The sequence below is a fragment of the Chionomys nivalis genome, chromosome 6 (genome assembly GCF_950005125.1).
Source record: "Chionomys nivalis chromosome 6, mChiNiv1.1, whole genome shotgun sequence".
Classification (NCBI taxonomy): Eukaryota; Metazoa; Chordata; class Mammalia; order Rodentia; family Cricetidae; genus Chionomys; species Chionomys nivalis.
In genome coordinates, this window is record NC_080091.1 from 24,428,069 (window position 1) to 24,453,062 (window position 24,994).

Sequence of the window (24,994 nt, forward strand, 5' to 3'; positions counted from 1 at the left end):
AGCACTCCAGACAGAACCCTTGCAGCTACCACACCGCCTCGCTTTCCCTTTGCAATCGTTAATTCTTAGTGTAGGATCTAGAGGTAATTTCGTTTGTTCTCTTAATGCTTTGCAGGTCTCCCAGTGGCCCTTGCATATCCTTTCTCAAATTCCCATCTTGATCAATTGTTTGCAAATAATTAAGCTTTTAAAAGATAATGGCGCAAGGCTAATGTACACAGCGAAAGCAAGGTGTCCCTCACTGTCTGTTGGATGGTGGTCAAATTTACTTTGATATCCCAGAGTGATTAAGTTGATTGGTATATCAGGCCAGTGCAATAAGTCTTTCCTTCACAAGAAGCCACTGATCTTTCGTCAACCAGTGTCCTTGTCATTTAGATGCAATAAAGGATAGGCGCTCAGGGAAATGCTAAAAAGAAACATGAGCCTTTAGTGGTAATGGTTTGGAATGGATTTTTCCCCCTTTCTCCCTAAAGTGGCACCTTTCCGGGATCCTTGATCTCTTGCAGAATGGCATCTGCCTTTGCCTATTGAAAGTCACCTCCACGTGTGAACTCAGCAAATCTGAGTGGTTTCACGGAAGTCTCACCTGTGGCACATGGGTATTGTTTGTTGTTTTGGTCAGGCCGTTTTTCTATGTCTACGAAGACTTAACTAATACTATCTACAAACACCCTAAGTAATCAAGATTCAGAGGATCTGAGATATTTAAACTACTAAGGTTTATATGTAGAAGCCTACTTTTCTGTGAATTTTTTGGCTGAGTGGGTATGAGCTACAAAGTCATAGTTTTCATATGGTTTTGGCAATTACAGATTAATGTAAAAAAATAAAAGAAATCAAGAGTTTGTGGGACACCAAGGCTAAGAACCATGAAGAGAAAGAAAAACATGGCTTCTCTACCATAGACAAGGAATTTTCTGGTATCCCAGTGTATACAGGGTCCTGGGTGCCATTCCCTAGAATATTCAACTTAGTCAATACACACACACACACACACACACACACACACACACACACACACACACACACACACATATACACATACATATATACATATACTATGCCTTCTGCTTGGCATATATATCTCTTATTAATAATGTCCAAATTATTGTGACACTTAACTTTATCCAGGCTCATTCATATCTACATAAAAAATACATCCCAAAGAGCTGAAAATTGCTTAATGGAGACAGAGTGCTGGGTCTCTATAGCTTGGGGCGGCCTAGCAATTATGCTGCATGAAATTAGACACAGTTTGTTCCAATTACTTAAAATCAGATCACAGGAAAAGTGACAGAGGAGAAGAAAAAAAAAAACCCAGACCTTTCTCATTTTGTGATATTCAAATTATGAAATCAGAAACTCCATGATGTGAAGAAACAACTGATGTTGACTGTGGAATTTGGAGGGCTGCCTTGCAGCTCTGAGGAGCTGTAATGATTCAGGTAATTTTAATGATCCAAGGAGAATTTTTCTGACACCATTTGCATAAATAAAATGTGGATTCCATTTGTCTTATAAGAATGTATGTAAAGCTTGCTCACAAACAAGCATGCAAAAATACTCTTGAAAAAACACAGGACAAGGAAATTGCTGTGACAATTCTCAATTTTCAAAGTAGCTAAAGATGAATGGCACAAATACTAATTTTTTTTCTGTCTAGTTCTGGTCCTGGCGTTAAGACAGCCAATAAGACAAGGCAAAAGATGTTGTAACTCAGTTCTACTGAAGAGCAAGGGTAGACATATTTATTAACTCTATTGAAAAATAATTAAAAGACGCTTTCCTAGGACCTTGAAAACTATAAGTAAATAGTATTACAAAAAATGTTATAGACCAGAATGCCCATTCGTACATGCTCATAACTTTATATCCAAATAGTGTAAACAACTGGGTATTAAAATTTGAGTATTTGGGGCTGATTAGATGGTAAGGGCTTCTGATAACATGAGTTCAATCTCTGGGTCACACTGCGTATAAAGAGAGAACCAATTCTGCAAGTTGTTCTCTGACCTCTACATGTATGTAGTGGCATGCATCTATACACATGCACACACACATGCATGTACATATGTGCATGCGTATACACACAAAAATGAAGGCAATAATTCTTTTACAAAGAAAACTGCTCATTTCCAAATCTAGTTTGTAATTCTTATTGGGCACTACCATTTAGAGCTGCTAGCAGGAGAAACCTTTAGATTCAATGGATCCTAGAACTGAAAGTAACAAAATTGAGGGCTATAAAAGTTGTGCATGTTCAAAGTCTTATAATTAGTAAGTGCAGCATAATTTATATGCTCTAATAGAGTCATTTATATTATATACAATTTTTCAACTAGTATAGACACAGAGCTACTATATATAAAATTCTAATCCAGTGTTCTGTTTGTCAGAAAAGAGATTCATTTGATGAGAATTGCATGGCATTCTTTTATACAATAGGAATTATGTCTTAAACGTAGGGTATTGGGTGGTGTTTAAGTCTGTACTGGTCCTGATACCTGGTTTTATGTTGTGTGTGGTCTTAGCTCATTATGGCTTGAATGCATGAGTCAACACCACTTTTAGGATTGAAGCAAAGACAATGCTGGTGCGGATGCCTCCACTCTCTGTGGGCTCTGAAAGACACTTTATTGTCTATTTTGGTGTTGCTTCTGAATAGATAGTATCTGGGTACGGTACCTCAGTTATACTTACTCTTTTTGCTCACACCACAGTTGCTAATTTCCCATTACATGTTTATCTAGACTTTAAGGATGATGAACACTGAAGCAATGAATTTCAAACTGGTACTTGGGCGAGAAGATCCCCCAACAAGAAAACATAGACTTAGAAAAAGGGTTTCAGAGAATGATGCTTGCTATCAGGGAGTGAGGGAAAGGTTGATGTGTGATAATGAGCTGTGTATGGGTGGTGTGGTGGTGTGTGATTGTGTCTGTGTGTGCATGTCATCTGTGTGTGTGTGTGTCTGTGTGCATGTGAGTACCTGACCTTGGTCTGAACCCTGACAGTGACACCGAGAAGTGTATGGGGCGGGGCGGGGGGGGGGACCTCGAAATGTTGAAAGAGTAGAAATGCAGAAATGAGAACAGTGTGACTGAGGTGAGAAGTCAGTGGCTCTGAAAGGGCGGGGCTGATGGCTGGCTCTGCAAGTTATGTAAGCAGTGCGAAGGGTTTTGAAGACAGGCTCTGGAAGAGAAGGAGACACTATCACTATTGGCTGTCCTTTCTCCTGGCTGACTCTCTCACCTGCAAAACGAGAGGATGGTGGTTCCATTCGTGTTACCCGGAGGGATCTAATGGGATTAATTACCATCCTATCTGAAATATACCTGAAGCTCCTTAGAGAAAGGTACTATATTACGTGAGAGCCAAGCCTCATTCTAATTGTGTATTTATTGATTAAGTGGCAATCAAAGACAATGCTTATGGGAAAAATCACTATCTCCCCACTCTCCACAAGCATACCCCACGTGTATAGACCTAGGACATATTTAAAGTTACATGTAAAAGCATTGATGTGGTCATTAATGATTTCTTAAGCATCTGACCAGACATTATTAATGAGATTAAAAGCTATGTTAATCGTCATCCAATAGACCAGAATTTAGTTTCCATGGCACATGCAGTTAAATTGAGTCTTGAGAGGACCTTCTCTCATTCCTAATGGGACTAAGCATAGAGGACTGGCTGTCAGGTCAACTTCATCTGGCAAGGATTTATAGGGCAGCAACCTTTCAAGGCAGCCAATGTCTTCACAGGTGGAAACCACACCCTCAGAGCTCTCCTGCACTTCAGAAACATGTTTCAACTTAGATGCACTTTACCACTGAACAGAAAATGTTTCCACAAACAAATTTCAATAGGCTTCCGAATTCATCTCATTATTTAATTATGCGATCGATACCCTTTGTATTCTCTTCCTCATGGCGAACAGAACTGGGCTTGTTCTCAGAAGGTGACATACGGCCTTTGACTTTTTATTGGCCTTTACACAGAATCCTAGCCTAAGTTGACTTTTAGATGTGGAAACAAACTGTATTATCTGCTTTTCTTACCACTGTGAGCAAAAAACAAAACAAAAAAGAAAAAACAGAAAGAAACAACAACCACAAAACAGCAACAACATTAACAAAGCATGCCAAAAGCAAATCATGGAAAGGGATTGTCCTGGCTCAGGTTTTGAGGGACTCAGTCCATCATGGAGAGAGAGGAAGGTGCCTAGGGGAAGGCACAGCAGGGTATCCCAGGACTGGTACTCCACAAACTTTCACAACTCCAGAGGCAAGAAGCAGAGCTAGTCAAATGCTGACACCCGGCGACTTTCTCTTTCCCACTTTTGTTCAGTATAGGACCATTGCCCGCAGGACAGTGCGGTCCACATTCAAGACTGGGTTTCCCTGATCTAATCCTCTCTGGAAACACCCTCACCCATGCAGAGGTGTGCCACATAAATGATCCTGAAGCTTGTCAAACTGACAATGAAGACGACACCCGTTTTGGTTGAGTGTTGCTTGCAGGTGCTTTGCTCAAAACTTGAAACAAGAGTGGCCTAAATAAAGTATATTTAGTTTCAATATTTTAATCCAGTACTATGCAGGAGGGAGAGCTTTACACTTAAATACTGGGCACCTCGGCCGAGAGTATATTAAGTCAGATGGGTATTTTTTAACACATACACACACACATGGAGAAAGAGAGAACTCACTGATAACAATCCAATACAACACGGTGAAGATCACCCTAAACTTTCTAGCCTTGCAACAAATAAACTTGTTAAAGGGTAAACTTAGTATCAAGGTTCTACAAGTATCCTAAATAGACATTTCTACACTTCACTAATCTTTGTAATTGGCTTGTCTCTTGCCGCCATTAATTAGATGATGAAGTATTCCATTAATAGGAGTGACACACCTCAGCATTTTTACCTTTAATTATAGACTTCACTAGACACTCAGGTTATTGACCAAATGAGATAAACATTGCCTGCTGTCCACATACCCTCTTTTTTGATCTCTTTCAGCACCCTTACCCTTCTGAAGAACAGAAAAAGCAGTTGGCACAAGACACAGGACTCACCATCCTTCAAGTGAACAATTGGTGAGTAATTTGGCTGGCATTTCTTCACAGCCTGTTCCCCCCTCTGGCAACCTGCAGTGAATGGATTGCGTGAAGAAGCCACACCCAGTAGCTGCTGCTCTCCCTGGTGACTTGCTGATCCAAAGGTGGAAACCAACCAGACCACTGTGGGAAGGGACATGGAGCGTGTTGCCTTCCTAATGTGGGACATGGAGCGTGTTGCCTTCCACCTCCTCTATGAGTCAACAGGTTTCATGCACAGGATGAGTGTGTTTTGGGGACCACTCACTTTAACTCTGAATTCATATCACGTTCTTTGGCTTTTTCTCTTTAGGATAACTGATAGAGTTGATATCCTATTACTTTCTATGAAAGAAGAAAAATCTACCCTTGCTCCATAGCTGTTTTAAATTCTCTGAGGAACTAATTTAATAAATAAGTTTCATTAAGGTTATCTGTGAGAAGACAGCCTCCGGGTTCTCTTCACACTCAGATGCTGGAGGGGGAGAAAAGTTGTTTTCTTCTAAGAAGGACTTTACAGCCCGATGTAGCAGAGGGCTATCCAATGCTTTTTCTAAGTAAAATGTCGATTCTTGATCTGGTATAAAGCTGAGGTTCTGTGCTGAGTATTGACCAATAATATTCTGACTAAGTGTCCAGCAACATGGCACCGAGGGTCTGAGAAAGCGTGATTTATGCCCTTTGTGATTGTGTAAAAGCCATGTTAAGATAATCACCCCGGCCTACTGTCGTATTTGAAGGGTATTGAAACCCGATCTCCTCTAAAACTAATAATATCCAATTAATCTTCCTAATATTTTCAGATCGTGTTTATAGTGGAGAAATCTTATCTTTTTTGCAGTAAAATCCAGAAAAGTCTCAAAGTCGGGTTGGGAAAGAGAGAAAGCTGAGAATGACGGTTTGTAGGCATAAGTATTTCTTTCTGTTCAATAGGTGTCAAAGATTAATATTACAGACTCTCTGATTACATAGCCTAATCCATTTTGGTGAATAAATTTGTTCTTGATGTCCATTGTACTGACATTAACAGACCCTTCACTGTTAGAGAGTGAGCCTTGAGCCTCTGGGAGATGTCTCTGATATATTAAACCCCATTACAGAAAATGTAATTTCTGTCAATATAATCCCATGTATTCTCCAACTTAGTGTTTTAGAGATAACAAGCTACTTATGCTATATTTGCCTTTGGAGGATTAATTTACAAAGTGCACTATCTGCAGGACACAGACAGACTCGCATGAGCTTCGCTTGTCAGGGTTATCAATTTCTATGACCTTACCACAGCCTTTGGAGATCAATTTTTTTGCAGCCCTCTTAGTGGCTAGGGAACCCACAGAAGTCATACTGTATCTCAATGTGTTAAGTTCTGCGGCTTTGGAGGCTTTGCTGTTTGCCTGTTTTCATCTGCTGTTGTCTTGAAATCTTCAAAACTATCACCACTGCCCATTTATAGCTGGTTTTTCAGAGGTACTGGATGATCCCATAAGGGAGACAGTGAGATTTTTGTGTGCACCTACAATCATCTTTTTAGGCTTAAAGCGATGGTGCGACAGTCATAATGCACTGGAAGTTGCTGAAGTGTGCCATCTCCTTGGGAAATATTGTTTGGTGAAGGTAAAGGAGTGGCAGGCTGAGCTCAAGTTAAGGAGCGCTAAGGAGCAGGCTGGCTATCGTACCTGCCATCTCTCCTCGTCCTTAATGTTGCTAACAAACTCTTCGTAAACATAGTTACCAGGATGAGTCCAACACGCTCTCGAGTGTAAAGCCCATCTGATGGGACATTTCCTGTGAATGCAGGGGCACCAGGGCTCTCCTGTGGTGCCAGGAGATGTCCCTGGATTCTCTGCACAAGGTCTCCCAGAGACCTGTAGGTCTTCATCAGCCAATGGGCACAGCTTTATGCCTTCACCTTGGTAATTAGAAAAGCAAGATGAAGAATTAGAAGGCTATGAAGCAGTTCTCAAGTTACGTGCAGACTTAAGACTGAAGCTCAATTTTGCAGATAGGGAACTTCCAAATCACTTATACTTTTTTATATGGGACAGAGTGTGTGGTGCTCTTTCGCCTTGTCCTTCCTGAGTGTAGAGATGGCTCTTCCCTGCACCTCGATTGCTTCTCATTTGTCAATTGCTCTGGTCTTGATAACAGTTTCCTGGAGAGATGGTTTCTAAAGTAACTTAAACTATTCAAGATGGGTAGTTTTCTCGAAGTGTGGTGAGAAACGGCATTTGTGTGTCTTATTCAAGTTTCAAAATGTTTTCCAAACTTTCTCTTTTTAAGAAGCTGGACATAGACAGGTGTAGTGGTGCACTCCTTTAATCCCAGCACTCAAGAGGCAGAGGAAGGAAGATCTCTGAGTCTGAGGCCAACCTGGCCTACAGAGTGAGTTCTGGGACAGCCAGGGCTACACAGAGAAACCTTGTCTTAAAAAAACAAACCAAACTACAGAAACAAGACAAACATACCAAAAAAAAAGGTTGGAAACATATACATATATATATGTGTGTATGTGCATGTATGTATATCTATCTATATCTATCTATCTATCTATCTATCTATCTATCTATCTATCTATCTATCTTTAGACTTTAGGTAGGAAATAGCATGCAAAGAATGATAGTACCTTAAAAACCTAAAGGTGCCGAAGACTCTTAAACCATGGCCTGTTTGATGACTGAAAGGCAGAGAAAGTAGAACGTGTTTTCCTTTTACTTTCCTGTAATAAAAATGCACGGAGCTTTTCGAATGCCTAAACGTAAACACTTTCATTACATAAAACAACAGTCCACGAAGTTACTTTCATCTAGAACTCCTAATTAAAAAAAAAAAAGAAAAAGACCATTAATGTCTTAAGACTTCCTCTTCACTTTATTTAAATACAACTTAGAAAAAAATTCCGTCCCTCTTCTTGGATTTCTTAAAACTTGTTAACACACATGTAAATTTTTGTATATGCTATGAGTCATGGCTAAAGATGTTTCATAGAACGCTGAAGGGCAGGTTGGGTGCAGATCAGTCATAATTATTGGCAGCAACATTGAAATGCACAATATGTTAAGTAAAAGCTATAAACTCATCTCTGGTTGCTAGCTTGTCAGAGGAACCTTAGCTGGTGCCGCTATAGTGAGGCGCCACCTAGAAAATGAGACAGAGACTTTGGGGCACTGTTCCTTCACAGCACCACGAAACCCATTTTAAATCTTTTCGTTGACATAAAGGATATATTACATGTTAGGTGGCTGAGACTAAAATAAACAGGGCAATGGGGAAGTGGAAGAGCCGCACTGTTAAACAATGAGGCAGATTGGATGAAGAGAAAACAGAGATAAAAATGTCATTGTAAATACTAATTTATTCTCTTGGTCAGGATGAAAATAAGAGAGTAGGAATATTAATATGACTGGCGCTAGGGCCCTAGGATGGAGTGGGATATCCTTCACGTGAGAGACTGTAGACTAAATCTATGCCAGCGTATGTTGTTGAGATCTGAGGCAATTATTGAAATAATCCAGAATATTAAAAATATTTTCCACACATGATTTCATGTAAGGAGGCATTGCCTGACCTATCCAGGTCAAGTGCTATGGCTGACTGCCTAGATACTTCCATGCTGTGAGAAGTTTAGACTCAAAGTATAGTGAGGTGTGAGATTCAGCCTGCACTCTATGCTTGTGTCTCCTTCCTCTTCCCTCCTCCATTGTTTAATCTCATTGAGAAATGGTAAAATCAGCATTTGGAAACTTTCCATCTCTGCTTTTTTTGTTTTCAGTGTTGTGACAAATACTTCTGAGAATTCTGAAGCAGGCAGAAATATTGTGAGTTTTGGCCGTAGATGACTTTTTAGGCGGAGCTTTAAAATGTCATTTCAGAGTCAGGTGGTGGTGGCGCATGTCTTTAATGAATCAGAGGCAGGTGGATCTCTGTGGCTTCTATGCCAGTCTGGTCTACAGAGTGAGTTCCAGGACAGCCAGGATTCCCCATCCCTCCCCGCCTCCAAAAAATTACTTCGGTATTCAAGTCTTTTATCAAATATTTTTTTTACTTATTGTTTGAGAATTTCATAAGTGTACACGATGTGTTTTTATTTACCCTCGACTCCCTCCCTTCTAGGCAGATATTTAAAGAAAACATACACATATGTTAACAAACACATACATGAATATACACATACATCCATAGGCTCAAAACCAATATTGCTTCTTTTTTATCTTCAGCAGACCAGCTTTTATACATTGAAAGTGTGACTGGAGAATGGTCAAATAAAAACTCATTGATACATTTTCAGGCCATGCTGTGGCAAAACTGATGCTTATGTTGTATTTGCTGGAAATCCCAGACACTCCTTGTCCCAGCAGACAGAGGTCTGGCCCAGATTCATGGAGTAAATTTTCTAGTTTCATGGCTTACGGCTTTTCATACACATCCTCTCCTAGAAGGGCTTGATGTTAAATGACTATCTCCCTGTGTTCTAAGAGGGAGCACGAGTTTTTGGTGAAAAAATATAGAGCATGTATGAAGTCTGGCATGTGTGTAGGGAGAAAACCCTCTCTGTCAATTGGGTGTGTGGAGTTCTAGGCAGCACCCTGGTGTCTGATAAGATATTAGAACTAGTGCCCTTCATAGATTTTAGATTTGGAATCCATCCTGGGTATCCCCAAGTCCTTCATCTATTACCCTTCAAACTGCCAAGCATCCAGGCATCGTTTCCCATCTGTGACTCATAGAGGAGGAGCTAGGTTCTTATGCTGCAGGCAGGTAAAAATGGAAGCTCATTTTTACAAAATCCGATCTTTACCATAATAGATTCAACAGTTAAAGGTCAAGTCTATTTCTGAATTATAGTAGTAATGGAGCAAATACCTTTATAAGTAATCAAAGATTCTCTAAATATAGAGACATGTTTAAATGTAAATGTTAAAACAGCTTATCCTTTCAGCTCCTGTGATCTCAAAATCAATAGGGGTCAGTGGGCTCCATAGAACTGTTCTGCTTCTCCTCTGGTGTAATTTAATAATACATTTTACAGATGTTGTTTAAACATTAGGCACAGATTGTTTTGTCAATAAAGCTAAGCAGAGGCATGACACAAAGACAAGGCAAAAAAAAAAAAAAAAGATGTGAAAAGAAAAAGAGAAACAGAACCCAAACCCATAGCAGTGTTCAGTGTGAGAGACTCTGGGGTCATTGGTCAGCTACTCAAGTGCAACACAACGTGCAGAGACTCTCCCTGGCTGGAAGTCACCGAGGGGTGCAGCAACGTCACAGGCACACAGTCATTTCAGGGCACAGCTGCTTCCGCTTTGAGGATTGCAGAGGAACCTCCATTTAAAGTAGACTTCGTAACTGAGCAATGGAGTAACAGGTGCAGTGTTAAAAAGAAAGCAGAGGAGATTGAGAAACAGACTAACTCCGCAGAACATATCAGAAAGCGTTGTTCTTTAAGCCTCGGTTAATTGCTGGGCTTTTTGCACCTTGAGTGTCAATTCTAACAACGCTACCTTTGCAGACACTTACTCTCAGGTTAGATTAGAGCAATCAGTAATACTCACCCGATAAAATACTGTCTCGTTGCTCATAAGAAAATATTGAAATCAGTCAAAAAAATGTTTAGCTTGCATATTGCCAGAGACATGGTTGGAGAGATGCCAGACAGCTAAGCTATTATTAGGAAGGAGAGCTGAGCAAATATCTCGGAGGGCAAAGGCCTGTGAGCTTAGAAACCTCCAGGTATTGTCATGTCAGAGAGTTTTAGGACTTCAACAGAGGCCCTGCTTTTGTCTGCAGATTTAAAAGAATCTTCCTGAAAACAATTCTCTTTGAAAATGACTTTTGCTCTGACTATTTGATATAGTTTCATATCATTGGATTTCTCAGAGCTTTTCCCCTGCTGTAGAAGTCATGTATTTAACACTGTTGAAGATAGACGAAAGGATAGGCAGGCCGGGCGGTGGTGGCACACGCCTTAAAGCACTCGGGAGGCAGAGGCAGGTGAATCCCTGTGAGTTCGAGGACAGCCTGGTCTTCAAGAGCTAATTCCAGGACAGCTAGGACTGTCACACAGGGAAACCCTGCCTTCATGGGAATCTGAACCCTGCATCTTGGAACTACTGCTTCTCCTCCCAGGCAGCAGGCAGCATCAAGATTATCAGGACAAGATTACACAGCGCACCTGAAGCTCAGGCTTCAGCTGTGGAAGCGTTTTGAAACGTACAAGGTCGTCAAGTGAGGCTCAGAGTTGGGCGACCCATTCCCTGTGAATGACTTTCAGATTGGCTTTGGACGTTGTGCACGCATGGGTCAGCTGTACTTGTTGCAAGACCTCACTAAGAGCCAGGTTGGCTGTTTTCCTTCTGCGTTAGTGCAAGCATCCAGTCAGTCAGAAGAATGGGTGGGGAAGGCCCCCAGAGTGAGCAAGCGCCAAGCACTGACTCCAGTGTGCTGGAGTAGAGCAGCAAGAACTCATCATGGGAAGGGGTTCTATGAAGCATGATTGCTAAGGTTAAGAGCTTGTCTCCACAGGGGCCAAAAGAGCCATATGAGAATATAGTGCTTGCACAGGGCAAGTCATGGAGTAAGCGGAGGAATATCAAAGAGCTGAAACTGAATCAAATGTTTAATCATTCCCCTCATCCCTGACCAATGAGATGTGTGTCCTTACTTAGGTCGTTATATTGTCACAGATATCTGCTTCCTGTACTTTCGTAGTAGAGCCGTAGGGTTGGTTAGCGAGAACTCTCATGCCTGTATTCTAGACTGTGTGGAGTGCACCAAGAAGCCAGGGGAGCACTGCAAAGTCAATCTGATCAGGGTTCTACTGCAGGAACGGAGCAGGAGAGTGCTGTGATGAAGAGACACCCCCCCCCCAAGAAAATTAATTAAAAAGTTGCTACTTCCTCTCATCTCAAATAAGCAAACCAAACACTGTAAAATAAAGACTAGATGAATTTAAACATTATCGCAAGACATGAAAAACATGTGGGCTGTCATTCGAGGGTTCATAATAAAGATAAATCAGTTGTTTTCAGCACTGCGCTGTGAGACTGTGAAGGGCACGGCAGATAATAGCCTTGAAATTTCTCAAGTTATTGTACAGCAAAATTTGTTTTTTTCCTCAGGCATTCAATCTTTTTCTCTAGCAATTTTGTACATGACAAACTTTTTAGTGGGCGCATTAATAATCTATAAGTAATGGGTTGTCAGGTGTCAGTTAGAGATTAAAAGATTGTTTAAGCATCACCCATTTGCTTTTTCGAATGAGTTTTGTAGGTCAGGAGAAATAACTTTTTGAATTGTGGTTGTGTGTGCACGCTGATTCCCCCCCCCCCCCCCCGCCCCTTTATTTGGCTCCCCTCCAGGTGTTGTGTGGAAGCACCGGATTACATTACATAAATCCTGCACGTAGGAGCAGATTTGCAACTCACACTGTGTGAATCAGGGGACTACTGTCTCCACTGTCTTCTGTAAACATATTCAAATTGGTAAATGCTGTTCTTGATCATCTCAAAGGAACTTTGCAAGGGGAAGCAGCTTTAGCTGTGGGGAGAGCGCCGCTTTGCAGGGTAGAAGTTCCCCCAGCAAGTCCGGCTTAGGTCTATTCTTGTCAAATCTGTCTTGAGTGTGTTTACATAGAGTTTGCCTTCCTGGTATTTTCTGCTTGCACGGGCCTGATCTCCACCTATTTTGTGTCAACAGTTGCTGAGCCTGGTGTTGGGTGATTAGGCATTAAGCACCAAGCCCTGAGCTGGCTGAGACCCTCTCTCCCTCACTTACATCACTGCCTTGCTTCAGGGCTGAAAACAAATAGCGTATTTGAGTGGTTGAGGAGTCAGCCTGGAATATTGAAAACCAGGGGCAAATGTTGCCTCTTTGTTAAACAAAAGTTTTCTCAAAAGGAAGGGGAGCCAGAGGCTCAGTGGAAGGAGGAATTGGAAGGACAAAGGTCTAGGTTCTGGTCAGCGCTTACACCTATGTGTGGACGCCAGTCTTTTGTGTAGATACTTATGGCTATCTTCAATTATACTTAATTTTTTTTAGAGAAGGAAAGCCCAACATTCAAAAATAAAACCACATAGAATGAATGTCTGTAATTTTTGGCAAATATGGGGTCCTTCATTCAAAGCCACCACTATCATTGAAAATGTTTCTCTCCACTTTTTTTTTTTTTTTTTTTGCATTTTTACAAAGTTTTTAGGCTGGCCTACTGGTTTGCAAAGTACCTGAGTCTTTCGCTCTTGCCACTCCTTAACACTAACAAATAAATAGCAAGAACAGTTTGTTTCATAGCCCTAAAGGCGTTCTGCATTTTACCCACCAGTAGCAAGTGCCTCTCAAGATTAAACCCCAGCATCGAAGACAGAAAAACCATTTCCTTCCTCAAACACATTAGGTCTTGCAGGCTCATGGTGATTATCCATCTTGGGTCCAAAAAAAAAAAAAAAAAAAAGAATTTCCTGTCATTAGTGAGATCTGGCTTAATACTGATAAAGTATTTTTTTTTTAAAGGAACAATATATTGCCATTGCCTATAGATGGAAGCTAAATGCATCCTGGTTAAATAACATATACTGACGTTTTTAGTAGTTTTAGTCTGGGTTATTGAGGTTTTTTTTTTCTTTTTAAGAAAGCAGTAATTTTGCAGGTTGCTGTCTGACTGAAGGGTTATGTTGGTCTGTATTACAAGAACATCTGCTGTGGTTGACTGATCCCTCGTTCGGGTCAGAGTTCATAGATAGTTGGAAATGGTTGGGGGTGTGTGGTTGAAAAGCTAATAGAAAGAACTGTATGTGTACAAAACCATGAGCCCTCAGTCGCCTCAGCTGGTCATGGAAAGAGAAGTGGACTTGATTGTGCCTAGAATTCCCAGCCTTAGGGCTTGGAGGACAGGGGAACCAAAAGGGATATGTGAGACTCATTCTGAGTAAATGTAGTGTTTAAGGTGGGGGGGGTGGCATATTGAGAATTAAATTTTGTTCTCAGTCATGCTATTTCTTTTGAAAAACACACATGACTTTTGAAGTCTTACACAAGGCCACGTTACTGAGCCATAGGGTACAGCTTCTGGGTGGGAATTTCTGCATCGTTTGACAAATGACATGCTGCTAGCTGCCAATTAAGGGACAGGGACAAGAAGCCACCTCTTCCAGTGCCTCTTCAGGCTGCCCGTTGTGGACGTGTTCTTAGCAGTTTTATTAGGTATACTGCAGAGACCACAGCATTTGCTCATTTAACCTGCACAGTTCAGCACTGCATCCACAGAGGTCTGCAACCCTTCCCAGCATCAGTTGTAAGGTAGTTTGGCCACTTGAAAAGAACCTGGGTCCCGTTTAGTTAATACTGCTCCTCTTATTTCCTGGTCTCTAATCAGCAGGTCCCAGCCATCACTCTACTTTCTGTTTCTACATTTGCCTCTTCTGGGCATTTCACGCACGCATGCACATACAAGCGGTGGTCTTATAATATGCGATTTTACGGGATTGTTTCTTTCACTTAATGTTTTCAGGGTCCAACTACGTTGCAGCATGTATTATGAGCACCTCATTCCTGGCCGAGCAGTGATGTACTGCGTGGCTAGAAACACATTCAGCTTAGTCCTGTGTCAGTTGGCGAGCATTTGGGTTGTTTCCAGCTTACACCGCTAGGAGTTTTGTACTAGTATGTATTTTTGAGACTTTTATAATGGCAATAACCTCAGCAACTCGTGTGTTAAGTTTTACAGCTATCAAAGCGTGTTTCTTTGCAGTAAGCCACTAATTTGCTGTGGTTCTACACCTCCATGCTGCTCTCCTCTCAGAGCCGGTCAGCGGCCTGTTCCCAATCGCTCCCCGGCTCTTCCGACTAGGCACTGTTTTGGACTCTTTTTGCCAGTGGCCCAGTGTTTTGACTGAGATACCAGATAATATTTTGTTTTTAAGGAATAGGCTAGGTTGGTTGAATGCTTACCTAGCATGCAGGAAGTCATGGGTTCAATCCCAAGTACTGCACAATACCAGGTCTGGTAAGGATCCCAGCAGCACTTGAGAGGTGGAAGTGAGAGACATGAGGTGAACCTTGGCTACATAGTCAGTTTGAAGCCTGCCAGTCTAGGATTCTTGGGACTCTGAGGAAAAAAGGAAATGGGAGAGGGTGTAAGGAGCATGGGAGGAAGGGAAAGAGGGAGTGAAGCGGGGTGAGGGAGGGAAGATCAACGCTGTGATATTTGTATTTAATCCCAGCCCTCACTAGGCAGAGGCAGACAGATCGCTGCGAGTTCAAGACTGGTTTACATAGACTTGGGCCAGTTAGGGCTGCATAGTGACCCTGTCTCAAAAATAAGCAAACAAACACAAAAGAAAAGTAAAATTATGATGGTAGCCAGCGAGCCAGCAGTAAACCCATGTCTTCCAAAGCTTCGCCAACAGGGCAAGCATTTGTCAAAGTCTTAGAGGAGGACTTTTTGTCCCCTCATTTTGTCATCTGCCTCATGGAGGGGTGAGGGACATTGCCTTTCAGTGTGCAGGGCTCCATGTCCATTTTCAGGGTTTACAGAGCGCATATTGGGGCATGACATTGAGTTTAGATCTTCCTGGTTGAAACTCCATGCTCCAGGAAGCACCGAAAAGAATAGACACGAACCCCCATGCCCAGGTCATGGCAACTATGCTGTTCTTTACCTAAATTCTGTGACCAGGCAAGACCGAGTGGCAAGGTAAATTCTGAGAAACCTTCCCTGGGTATGACTGAAGATTCCAAGACCACAAATTTATGTGACCAGGCAAGACCGAGTGACAATGTAAATTTTGAGAAGCCTTCCCTGGGTATGACTGAAGATTCCAAGACCACAAATTTATGGTTACTGAAGGTGTGGGAAGCTGGGACAGCTGAAGGAAGGGTTCTGGAGGAGCCAAGTGTTCAGAGGCTCGGCAAGAGGAGACTAAGATTTACTGGTGCCTGTGTTGATGGACGAAGTCGTACTTCAAGTGCAATAACGTTTCAACGTGATCATTTAAGGCAGCATTCTTTGGAAAAAACAATGCATACCTAATCATAAAATGGTTGTCTATATGAGTTGCCTGGGTGACTTCATGGTTATGCCTATTGCTCACTGTTTATTTACTCTCAAAGGTGTCTGACTTTAAGTGATAAGCTACCTGCTCCTCTTCATAATGGAGACTGGCAAAAAAGCCCCCCCCCCCAAACAAAACAAAACAAAACAGGATTTGCTTTAAATCTATATATTTATTTAGTTATGTGTTAGAGATGCTGAGTTATATGCAATCTTACTGGCCTTTTGTGAATGAATTATATGCAATCTTATTGGCTTTTTGTGAATGAGAAAATTAAGGTTTAAATGGGGAAAAAGGTTCAGTTATAAAATAAAAAGTGACATCCATTTTGGTAATATTTTTCATAGCTTCCAAAGCTTTTTCCATAGTAGAGAAGGTTAACTACTTTTAGCAATTGCTTATACATTATCATTTTAAATGAATGTAACTTAAGTAGGCTACTATTTTTTCTTACATTGAAGGTTATATAAACCCAAATCTTCACATTTATGTAGATATTTCATATGTGTAATTTTTACCTATATTCAAAAATCAATAGATACTTAAAATTTTGAGTGTGTGTGTGTGTGTACGTGCTTGTGTGGAAGTGGGTGTCTTTTCCTTTTGCTTTTTGTTTATATTTCTGCAACACGCTCTCTCACTGAACCTGGAGCTGCTTGGTTCACCCTATACTGACTTGCCAGTGAGCCCCATTGACCCTTCAGTCTCTTCCTTCCCAGGTATAGGGAGGATGCAAACTACAAACTACTAGACCTAACTTTTTTTTAATCGTGTGTTTTGGGGATCAAACCCAGGTCATCATGCCTGTGTAGCCAGCATTGTATCGACTGAAGCAGCTCTCCACCCCTTTACATTATTCCTGTTCAGTCTTCCTGCACAAAGCCCGTGGAGACACACTCCCCATTTATTCTACCAAATTTAGCCCTCAGGAGTCCGTGATTTAGAAGGCAGCAAGTAGAAACTTAGGATAAGAAAGAGTTCAAGCTAGAATAAAACATTTAGGGACTCCATGGCTTTTAGGGACAACATGGCAACCCAAGTGTTGTTATGCCATTTGTTTACAAGGGGGGTGTTCTGTGGTGTGTACCCATGCAGTGATGAGTCATCTTAAAATTTCACTTATAAGTCCAAAAACAGCACACAGGTTTTGTTATTGCTTTGCGCTCTCATTGTCAATTAAATGCTCACCCCCTCCACTGGCTGCTTTGAAGAAAACCTACGTACAATTAACTTCTTGGCTCAAGCTAGACAACATCAGCTCTCCCTGTGCTCCCTGCCTCTGGCTTCTCATCCTCTGATGGAATTCCTGGGATTTGAGCAATCTGACATTATGATTCTGGAGTGGGTACGGAGGAGAGCTTGCCTCCCCCTTTCCCTGTCTCTCCAGCCATTCTCCACCCCCATCCCCAGACATGAGTGATGTATTGCAGCCCGGGAGCTGCCGGATCTTGGAGGAGGTTAAGAAACCAGAAAAAGTGCCAAAAATATGATTTCATATGGTTTGACTCGAGATTGAGTCAAATTGCTTGAGCATCTTAACATGTTTTATAAAATTTTATTTCACAAAGAAAGGAACCCAGGAGCCTATCAGTTTTGGATCATTAAATCCAATAAGTAAATGTAAATTTCCAATCATGATTTTCAGTAGATTTTTTTTCAGCTAAATTTTTTGCTTGAAAGAACAAAGAGTTGCTTGGGAGAAAGATGACCACAACTCTTTCCTGTAGTCTTTGTCTATAAAACGTGCCTTAAAATTTTAAAGAGATGGTGAATATTTAAAAAGTATATATGGTTTTATTTGATTAATCCTCATAGGGTTGAAAGAATATTGTGTTAAGAAAGCTCATGTTATGGAAAAATAACGAAATCCTGAAATTCTATAATTACCTTGCAAAGTCAGATTATTTTTATTTAAAGTTTTCATCAGGCCTCTTGAAATTAAAAGAAGAAAACCTTAGAAAATTTCCCAAATAGATTCTATGTCAATTAAGTATTATATGTTCATATTGTTTATTTTTAATAAAATGCTATGTGAAAATAAGATAATAAATAGTATATATAATACTATATATTTATACTATATATAATACTATCTCTATATAAAGAATACTATATGCAAAAATTGCCAGTATTTAAATTGTTTTTAGGAATACATGATATTTATTTTGATTTAAATAGGTATGGAACTATGTATAAATATAACTAGTTGGTGTGATCATTTCTAGTTGTGTGTGTTTGTGTGTTTGTACGTATATGTGCCTGTGCACATATGTATGTAGGCTCCCATTCGTGTGTGTGCAAAAGTTCACATAGGTCAGAGGTCAGCATCGAGTCATCCACATAAACACTTAACTGGCCAAGCCATCTGCCCCCGTGAAATAATTTTCTAATTATGGATTATTTTATCTTCTTGGGCATTTGAGAGTGTTGGAGAATGACATTGCTCCATACTTAGAAAGGTGTGTGCTACAATAAACCTAAGCCTACCCCATTCTATTTGCTTGTTCCTAGTTGGTAAACAAGACTGAAGGACTGACAGAGAAGTGGGTCATTGTTTGGAAGTGAAACACTTTGATTTTATGTGGATTCCTAGCGGTAACTAAATGTGGGCTCTCTTTGATTATGTTAGTTGTAAGTAGACACTAAATACCAAGGAATGGAGCTGATAGAGGGAAGGTAATGAGGTGAACGGGTGAGTTTTTCCCTTAGTTTTTGTCGCTATCCCAGTGACTTACAGAAGGAAGATCAAACTGTAGGACGTGTAGGCTTTGGAACTGGGCGACTCTACCTTCTCTTTTGCTCCTCCCAGGTGCCCACTCAGCTCTCCTCATCCTCCTGATTTGTGAGAATTCAGTTTAGCAACAAAGTTTGGGGCAGGGCAAAAGGCAGATGATAAACAAAGGATAAAGGTCCACTTGAGAGGGCAGTTCCTCTAGCTCTTGCTTAGAAAACCGTCCCGGATTCCAAAACTGGGAATGAGAGGAGGCGGCACAGCGGTAGAATAGGGAAAACAACACACACATAAATATACACACATACCACACACACACACACACACACACATATATAATACACTAACCATACAGACATCTACACACACCCACACACAAACACACCACACTTACAAACACACACATGCCAACAACACTTACACATACTTAATACATACATACCATACTTACACATATATACATACACCACACATAAACAAACCCACTCACAGCACACATACCCAAGCACACATACACCACACATACACAAGCACACATACACAAACACACGCACACCACAAATACACAAGTACACACACACACCACACATACACAAGCACACACATACCACACATACACAAACACACACACACCACACACACATTAAAATACTCAACCTGTAACAACTGGGGAGTGAAGTAAGGAAACAAAGCCAGAAACTTCCCTGTTGGAAACAAAATTCAGAGGTAACTGGAAATCGCCTTGTCTGGTTCTTATAAAATGCAAATAGTAAAATTCAATTTATAGATGATCTCAAGTGTTGGATGCTGGGAGATTTTCTTTCCTGTTTTAGCTCCCACTCTTCCTCTGAGCCCTAAATAAACAACCAGGTCAGAAAGAAATACATCTCTGTTTATTTGGACATGGAGGAGAGCTATAAGGTCAACTCACTGTCTCACTTTCCTAAAACTTGGCCTGAGAAAGAAGATAATTGGGTCTCAGACAGAAATTCTACTCTATTACGGTACATCCAGAAGGAGATGCAGGCTTCTTTCCTTCATTCAGTTGTTTGCCACCTACAGAAAGGGTTCTTAAAAGCAGCTCATAATTAAGGTGTGTGTTTGTGTGTGTGTGTGTGTGTGTGTGTATACAGCAATATACAAAGGCAAATAAAACATTTCTAACCTTTGAAACTTCACTCAATTCACTCAACAGTTTACTTTAGAAACCTAAATTGTAGGCCGGGCGGTGGTGGCGCACGCCTTTAATCCCAGCACTTGGGAGGCAGAGGCAGGCGGATCTCTGTGAGTTCGAGACCAGCCTGGTCTACAAGAGCTAGTTCCAGGACAGGCTCCAAAACCACAGAGAAACCCTGTCTCGAAAAACCAAAAAAAAAAAAAAAAAGAAACCTAAATTGTAGCATATTTTATTATATTCTTATAATTCTATTAAGAAAAGACGTAAAACTGCTCATCTCAGTGAGTCAAGCTGATAGGGTCACATTCCTGACAACAACATCCCAATTCTATTTGGAGAGAAACTGTTACAAAAAAAAAAAAACTGTTCTGTAGCGATTGGAAAATGTCTTTATATTATACAATCTAATTCGGATTTTATCCTTCTCTTTCTTCTCTTCAGAAACACTATTTTTTTAACGACATGGTATACTTTCAGTATGTATATGGATGGATATATAGTGTGTATATTATATGTATTGTGTATATATTATATATACATACATATGTATAAACTATTTTATTGATTTCTCCTAAAATAAATGTTTTAAGAAGGAAAATAAGTCTATTTATGTTCACATACAATCTAAAGGTATTTTGTTGGTTTCCTGGTTTAGAAATTTCCTGATAGTTTTGCTTCCTTCACAATGAAAAGTAAAGCATTCTGTCACCAAAGCAGGGAGGATGAGACACGGGTCAAAGGGCACTTGAGAAACAAACAGCCAGGCCAGTTTATTTAAACAGATAGTGGGACAAGGGAGCTGACCTCAGTTTGACTTATAGTGGGAGGAGCAAGAATGCCATTTTATTGCTTTGCCCAGAAGGAAAATGTTTTTATATCTGAATTCACCCCCAAGCCTTCTAAATACATGTTCTGCCCTATGCAGCTAATCCCAAAGAGAGAGATTTTGGGGAAAAGACCCAAGGTTATCTGTGATGGTGATAAAATACAGCACAGAGAGCCGAGTTGTGAAATGATGCCACATATAAAGGAAGTAGAAAGCGAAATACTTTCCTGTTTACCTAGTTACTCTCAGGTAAAGATGCTCACCACAACCTCAAGCCATGATACAAGTTGTTCAAAGTAGTTAGTATAGGCATCATAATTTAGTAATGTTCCAAGAGTGTACTGCATCCTAAATATAGTGATAATATTTTATTATATTGAAATGTTTTTAAATAATAGCTTGGGAAGGGGAAGTTGGGCGGAAGGTCTAGGTCAGTTGGCAGAGTGCATGCCCAGCACACACCAGGCCCTGGGGTCGATCTAGAAAGCCTGTGATCCCAACATTCAGAATTTCAGGGACATCCTCCTGAGCTATATAGCAAGTCTGAAGCCAGCATAAGTTCCTTGCAATCATGCCTCAAAACAAGAATCAAAGATGGTTCTATGTAGATCTTGTAAGCTGTCTGGACAATCCAAAGTGGTGAAGTTTTCTTTGGTTTCAAGCGTTTCTGTCTGTTATTGTCTTTAATGACAAGATTCTCCTCCTGGTATCTATATAAACTATGAGTCTCTTAAGCCTACATACCAATAAAAAAACCAGTCATCACCTCCACAAAAAGAAGTGGATGGTGAGCTTTGTGGTAATGAGCTTGTCCTTTATGTAGAGACCAGGGCAAGTCAGTGTGTCTCTGCAGACCTCCATAGAGATACAAATAATTTCATCAGACTGAGTAGAGTGGCCCGTGTGAAAGTAGCTCAAAATATGAGAAGTACTTACTTCTAGTGGGCAAAACCTTTTAAGAACTGTGGATGTTTAACCCAGGGAAAAGAGAAAGAAGCCTAGAGGAGACAAGGTTCAAGCGTTGAATGAAATTATTTAAATTGTCCCAGAGATCTGAACTGCTAAAGGATTTTAGATGAAGAACAGGACCTTTCGGCAACTCACTTCATTCAAAGACTTTCAGGGAAAACAATTTGTGCTGTGCTGGTTTCAGTCCGGTAGAGCCTAGGCATTGATTTGGTGGGATGCTATGGAGGAGATCCATGCCAATGGCCAAGCTAGGTGACAAAGCACTTCCTGAACTTGATTTCGTTTCTCTCTGGTGCCATGGGATGAACGGTCTTGAGTTGGTAACCCGAGTTGGTTGCTACTCACTGATTTTTGGGAGTCTACATGTTTGAATGTAGAGGAGGCAAAGGTTGGAATATGGAAAACCCGAAGACACTCAATCTTTTTTGGAGTAGCCTCATCTTTATCTACATACACAAGTTGGGCAGCCATAGGGTTTCTCCATCTATGAGGAGTCTACTGTGCTTATTCCTGGTCTCAGCATAAGTGTTGCTGCCAGTGGGAACTGACTCAGAAGTAGCTGCTTTCCAGAGACAGATATTGGGGTTCAAAGATTAGAAATGCAAAGCAGCCAAATCACTAGAGAGTTCTTACCTCTACCAGGGTTCAGACATACAAAGGGGCGATGCTGTCCTCAGCATGATTACAACAATGAGCTCTTGTCTCCTCTTGCCTTATATACCTCTCTCGGCCCAGCCATATCACGCCTGTCTCCCCCTCCATAGTGCTGGGATTAAAGGTGCATGACTCCCAGTGCCGGGATCACTTTTGTGTGAGTTTTATTTCCCTCTGTAGACAGACTCAATCTCATGTAGCCCAGGGTGGCTTTGAGTCCTGGGATTAAAAGTGTGTGCCACTACTCCCCTCCCTCTAGTGGCTTAGTGTTCTCTGATCTTCAGGCAAGCTTTATTAAAATAAAAATAAGATATCACTATAGTTGTGCCATCAGCAAATTCTTAACATGTGTTTGGTAACACATGACCTGGAATTAGTCATTCAATTTCTCTGAGTCTTGTTAAAAATTGTCCTCATCTGTTAAAGATTGCTTTCCTAGCCGTGCATGCGTGATAGTACAGGCCTTTAATTCCAGCATTTGGAAGGCAGAGGCAGGCAGATCTCTGTGAGTTTAAGGCCAGCCTGGTCTACATACATAGTGAGTTCCAGGACAGCCAGAGTTACCTAGTGAGACCCTGCCTCAAAGAACAAGACAAACAAAACAAAACACAAAACAAAACAAAAATTTGCTCTCCCTACCCATAAAATGTCTTTAAAAAGATTTGAAAGAGGAAGTTAACAGACTCAGTTTCTTCACTGTCAGCGGAGATAATGAATAGCAGCATAAAGAGCTATGCTTTGCTTTCTTACCTATATTAGTTACTATGAAAATTACTTTTGGTATATGCAGAATATTAATATTAAATAATTTTCTAATTGGTCATGCCGTGCTGGCAGCTAATGAAAAGGCAGACTTTTTTTCCCCATTTTAATTGGTTCTTTCACATGGTGTTCAGGCTACACCTGCGCTTATAATGAGAATGGAGAATTACTCTAACCTTCTGCTCGCGTGATTCCAATTGTCATGGCTTAGATAAGATAAGGATAACCTGGCTTGGAATGCAGTTTTTGGTAGATCAGTGTTCTCAATATTTTAATTAGCAGCTCAGGAACTCTGTGTGTGAAAGCCGATACAGTCGGCGGCCTCGCAGAGTCTGCCTCAGTGTGCCTTCCATCAGCGTCCAGTTCCACCATTCACCCTAAGTCCTTCTCAGAAAGAACACAAGCACATCCAGGATGCCGAGAAGTTTAAATGCTAGGAAGCATGGGTTTTTATTTTAAAGACGTGTCCTTGACTGTTGGTTTGGATTTACAGGCTTGCTCTCTTTGCTCAGATAGAGAAATGTAGAAACTAAAATTTGTATGAGACCATGGAGCCTCCAATCACTAATAGGGCATTATTAAACTTTTTATCATATTTTTGATGTCCTTATCAAGGTGGAGGTGGGAACTAAGGGTAACTTTCTGTTTCAAAATGGACTACATATTCTTTGCTTAATGGATTTGGTGTACAATTCTTACAACCCAGGACAAATGGATCTTAAAAGTTAGGATCTTGTGAAGATGGCTTTGGAATAACCTGTAACCCTGTGACCTCTGAGTACAAGGCTTAGGTTTCTGAGATGATTTATGTTTTCCTGTTTTACCACAGTTGTACATATCACTGCATTTTTTAATATTTCAGTGACTTGACATTTGAAGGAACTATGAAAAGACTTGTACCAAACAATTTTTAAAATAAACTTAGAGTGACTTAAATATCTTAGTAAGATGTTTATAAAATTGCAGTCGTGGCTGAAGAAAGCAAAATTACAAAGTCAGTGGCCCTATAGATCTGACCTTGTCTTGACTTTGCATTTTGCATAAAGAGGGAGGAAAAAAAAAAGTCACGCCAAGAAATCTCTCCACGGAATGCATTTCTCCAAAGTCCCCAGAAGTGTGAGTTACTAGTGATAATCTCCAGACATTCCTTCAACGGATGCTGCGCGGCCGGCTTGGTCTGTTATCTTAGCAGTGAACAGAAAGATGAGACTACATTTGCAAAAGGTAGGGGAGGTTTGGCTCCAACAAACTGAGAAAAAGAAGCCGGAGAGTCTAGGATTGAAATGTCAGCAATCGGGAAGGTAGCAGATGTCCTCCCGGCTTCTCTGTCCCCACCAGCTCTGGCCCTGCCCACTGCAAAGAGTGGTGGCTAGCATTGTTTCTTGAAAACCCTGCTAATTCCCCCATGAAAAGATGAAATGGAAGTGTCCAACTGTGGTAAAAACAGGCAAACATAAATCAACTCAGAAACCTAAGCCTTGTACTCAGAGGTCACGGGGTTACAGGGTTTGCAGCGTTCGAAGCTGTCCAGGAGGGAGAGAAAGGAGGCAGGCTGAGCTTGCCGCCTCTTCCTCTGCCTTTGTTTATGCTTTTCTGCGATAATGAAATGCTTTGCTTTCTTGGTTGCAGGTTTATTAATGCCCGGAGAAGAATAGTGCAACCCATGATAGACCAGTCCAACCGAGCAGGCAAGTCCCCTCTAGTGACTATATTCAAGTCAGGCAAAC

The 24,994-nt window shown here is 40.9% G+C and overlaps 1 protein-coding gene across 2 annotated transcripts in view; it reads left to right on the top strand.

Annotated features, from left to right (window-relative positions):
* The window catches only part of Meis1 (Meis homeobox 1), a 140,892-nt gene that overhangs the window by 109,707 nt on the left and 6,191 nt on the right, over positions 1-24,994 (top strand). For both annotated transcript variants that reach the window (XM_057772308.1, XM_057772309.1), the window contains exons 9-10: positions 5,030-5,106; positions 24,897-24,955. In XM_057772308.1, the coding sequence (XP_057628291.1) occupies positions 5,030-5,106; positions 24,897-24,955 (136 nt within the window). The remainder of the gene's footprint in view (positions 1-5,029; positions 5,107-24,896; positions 24,956-24,994) is intronic.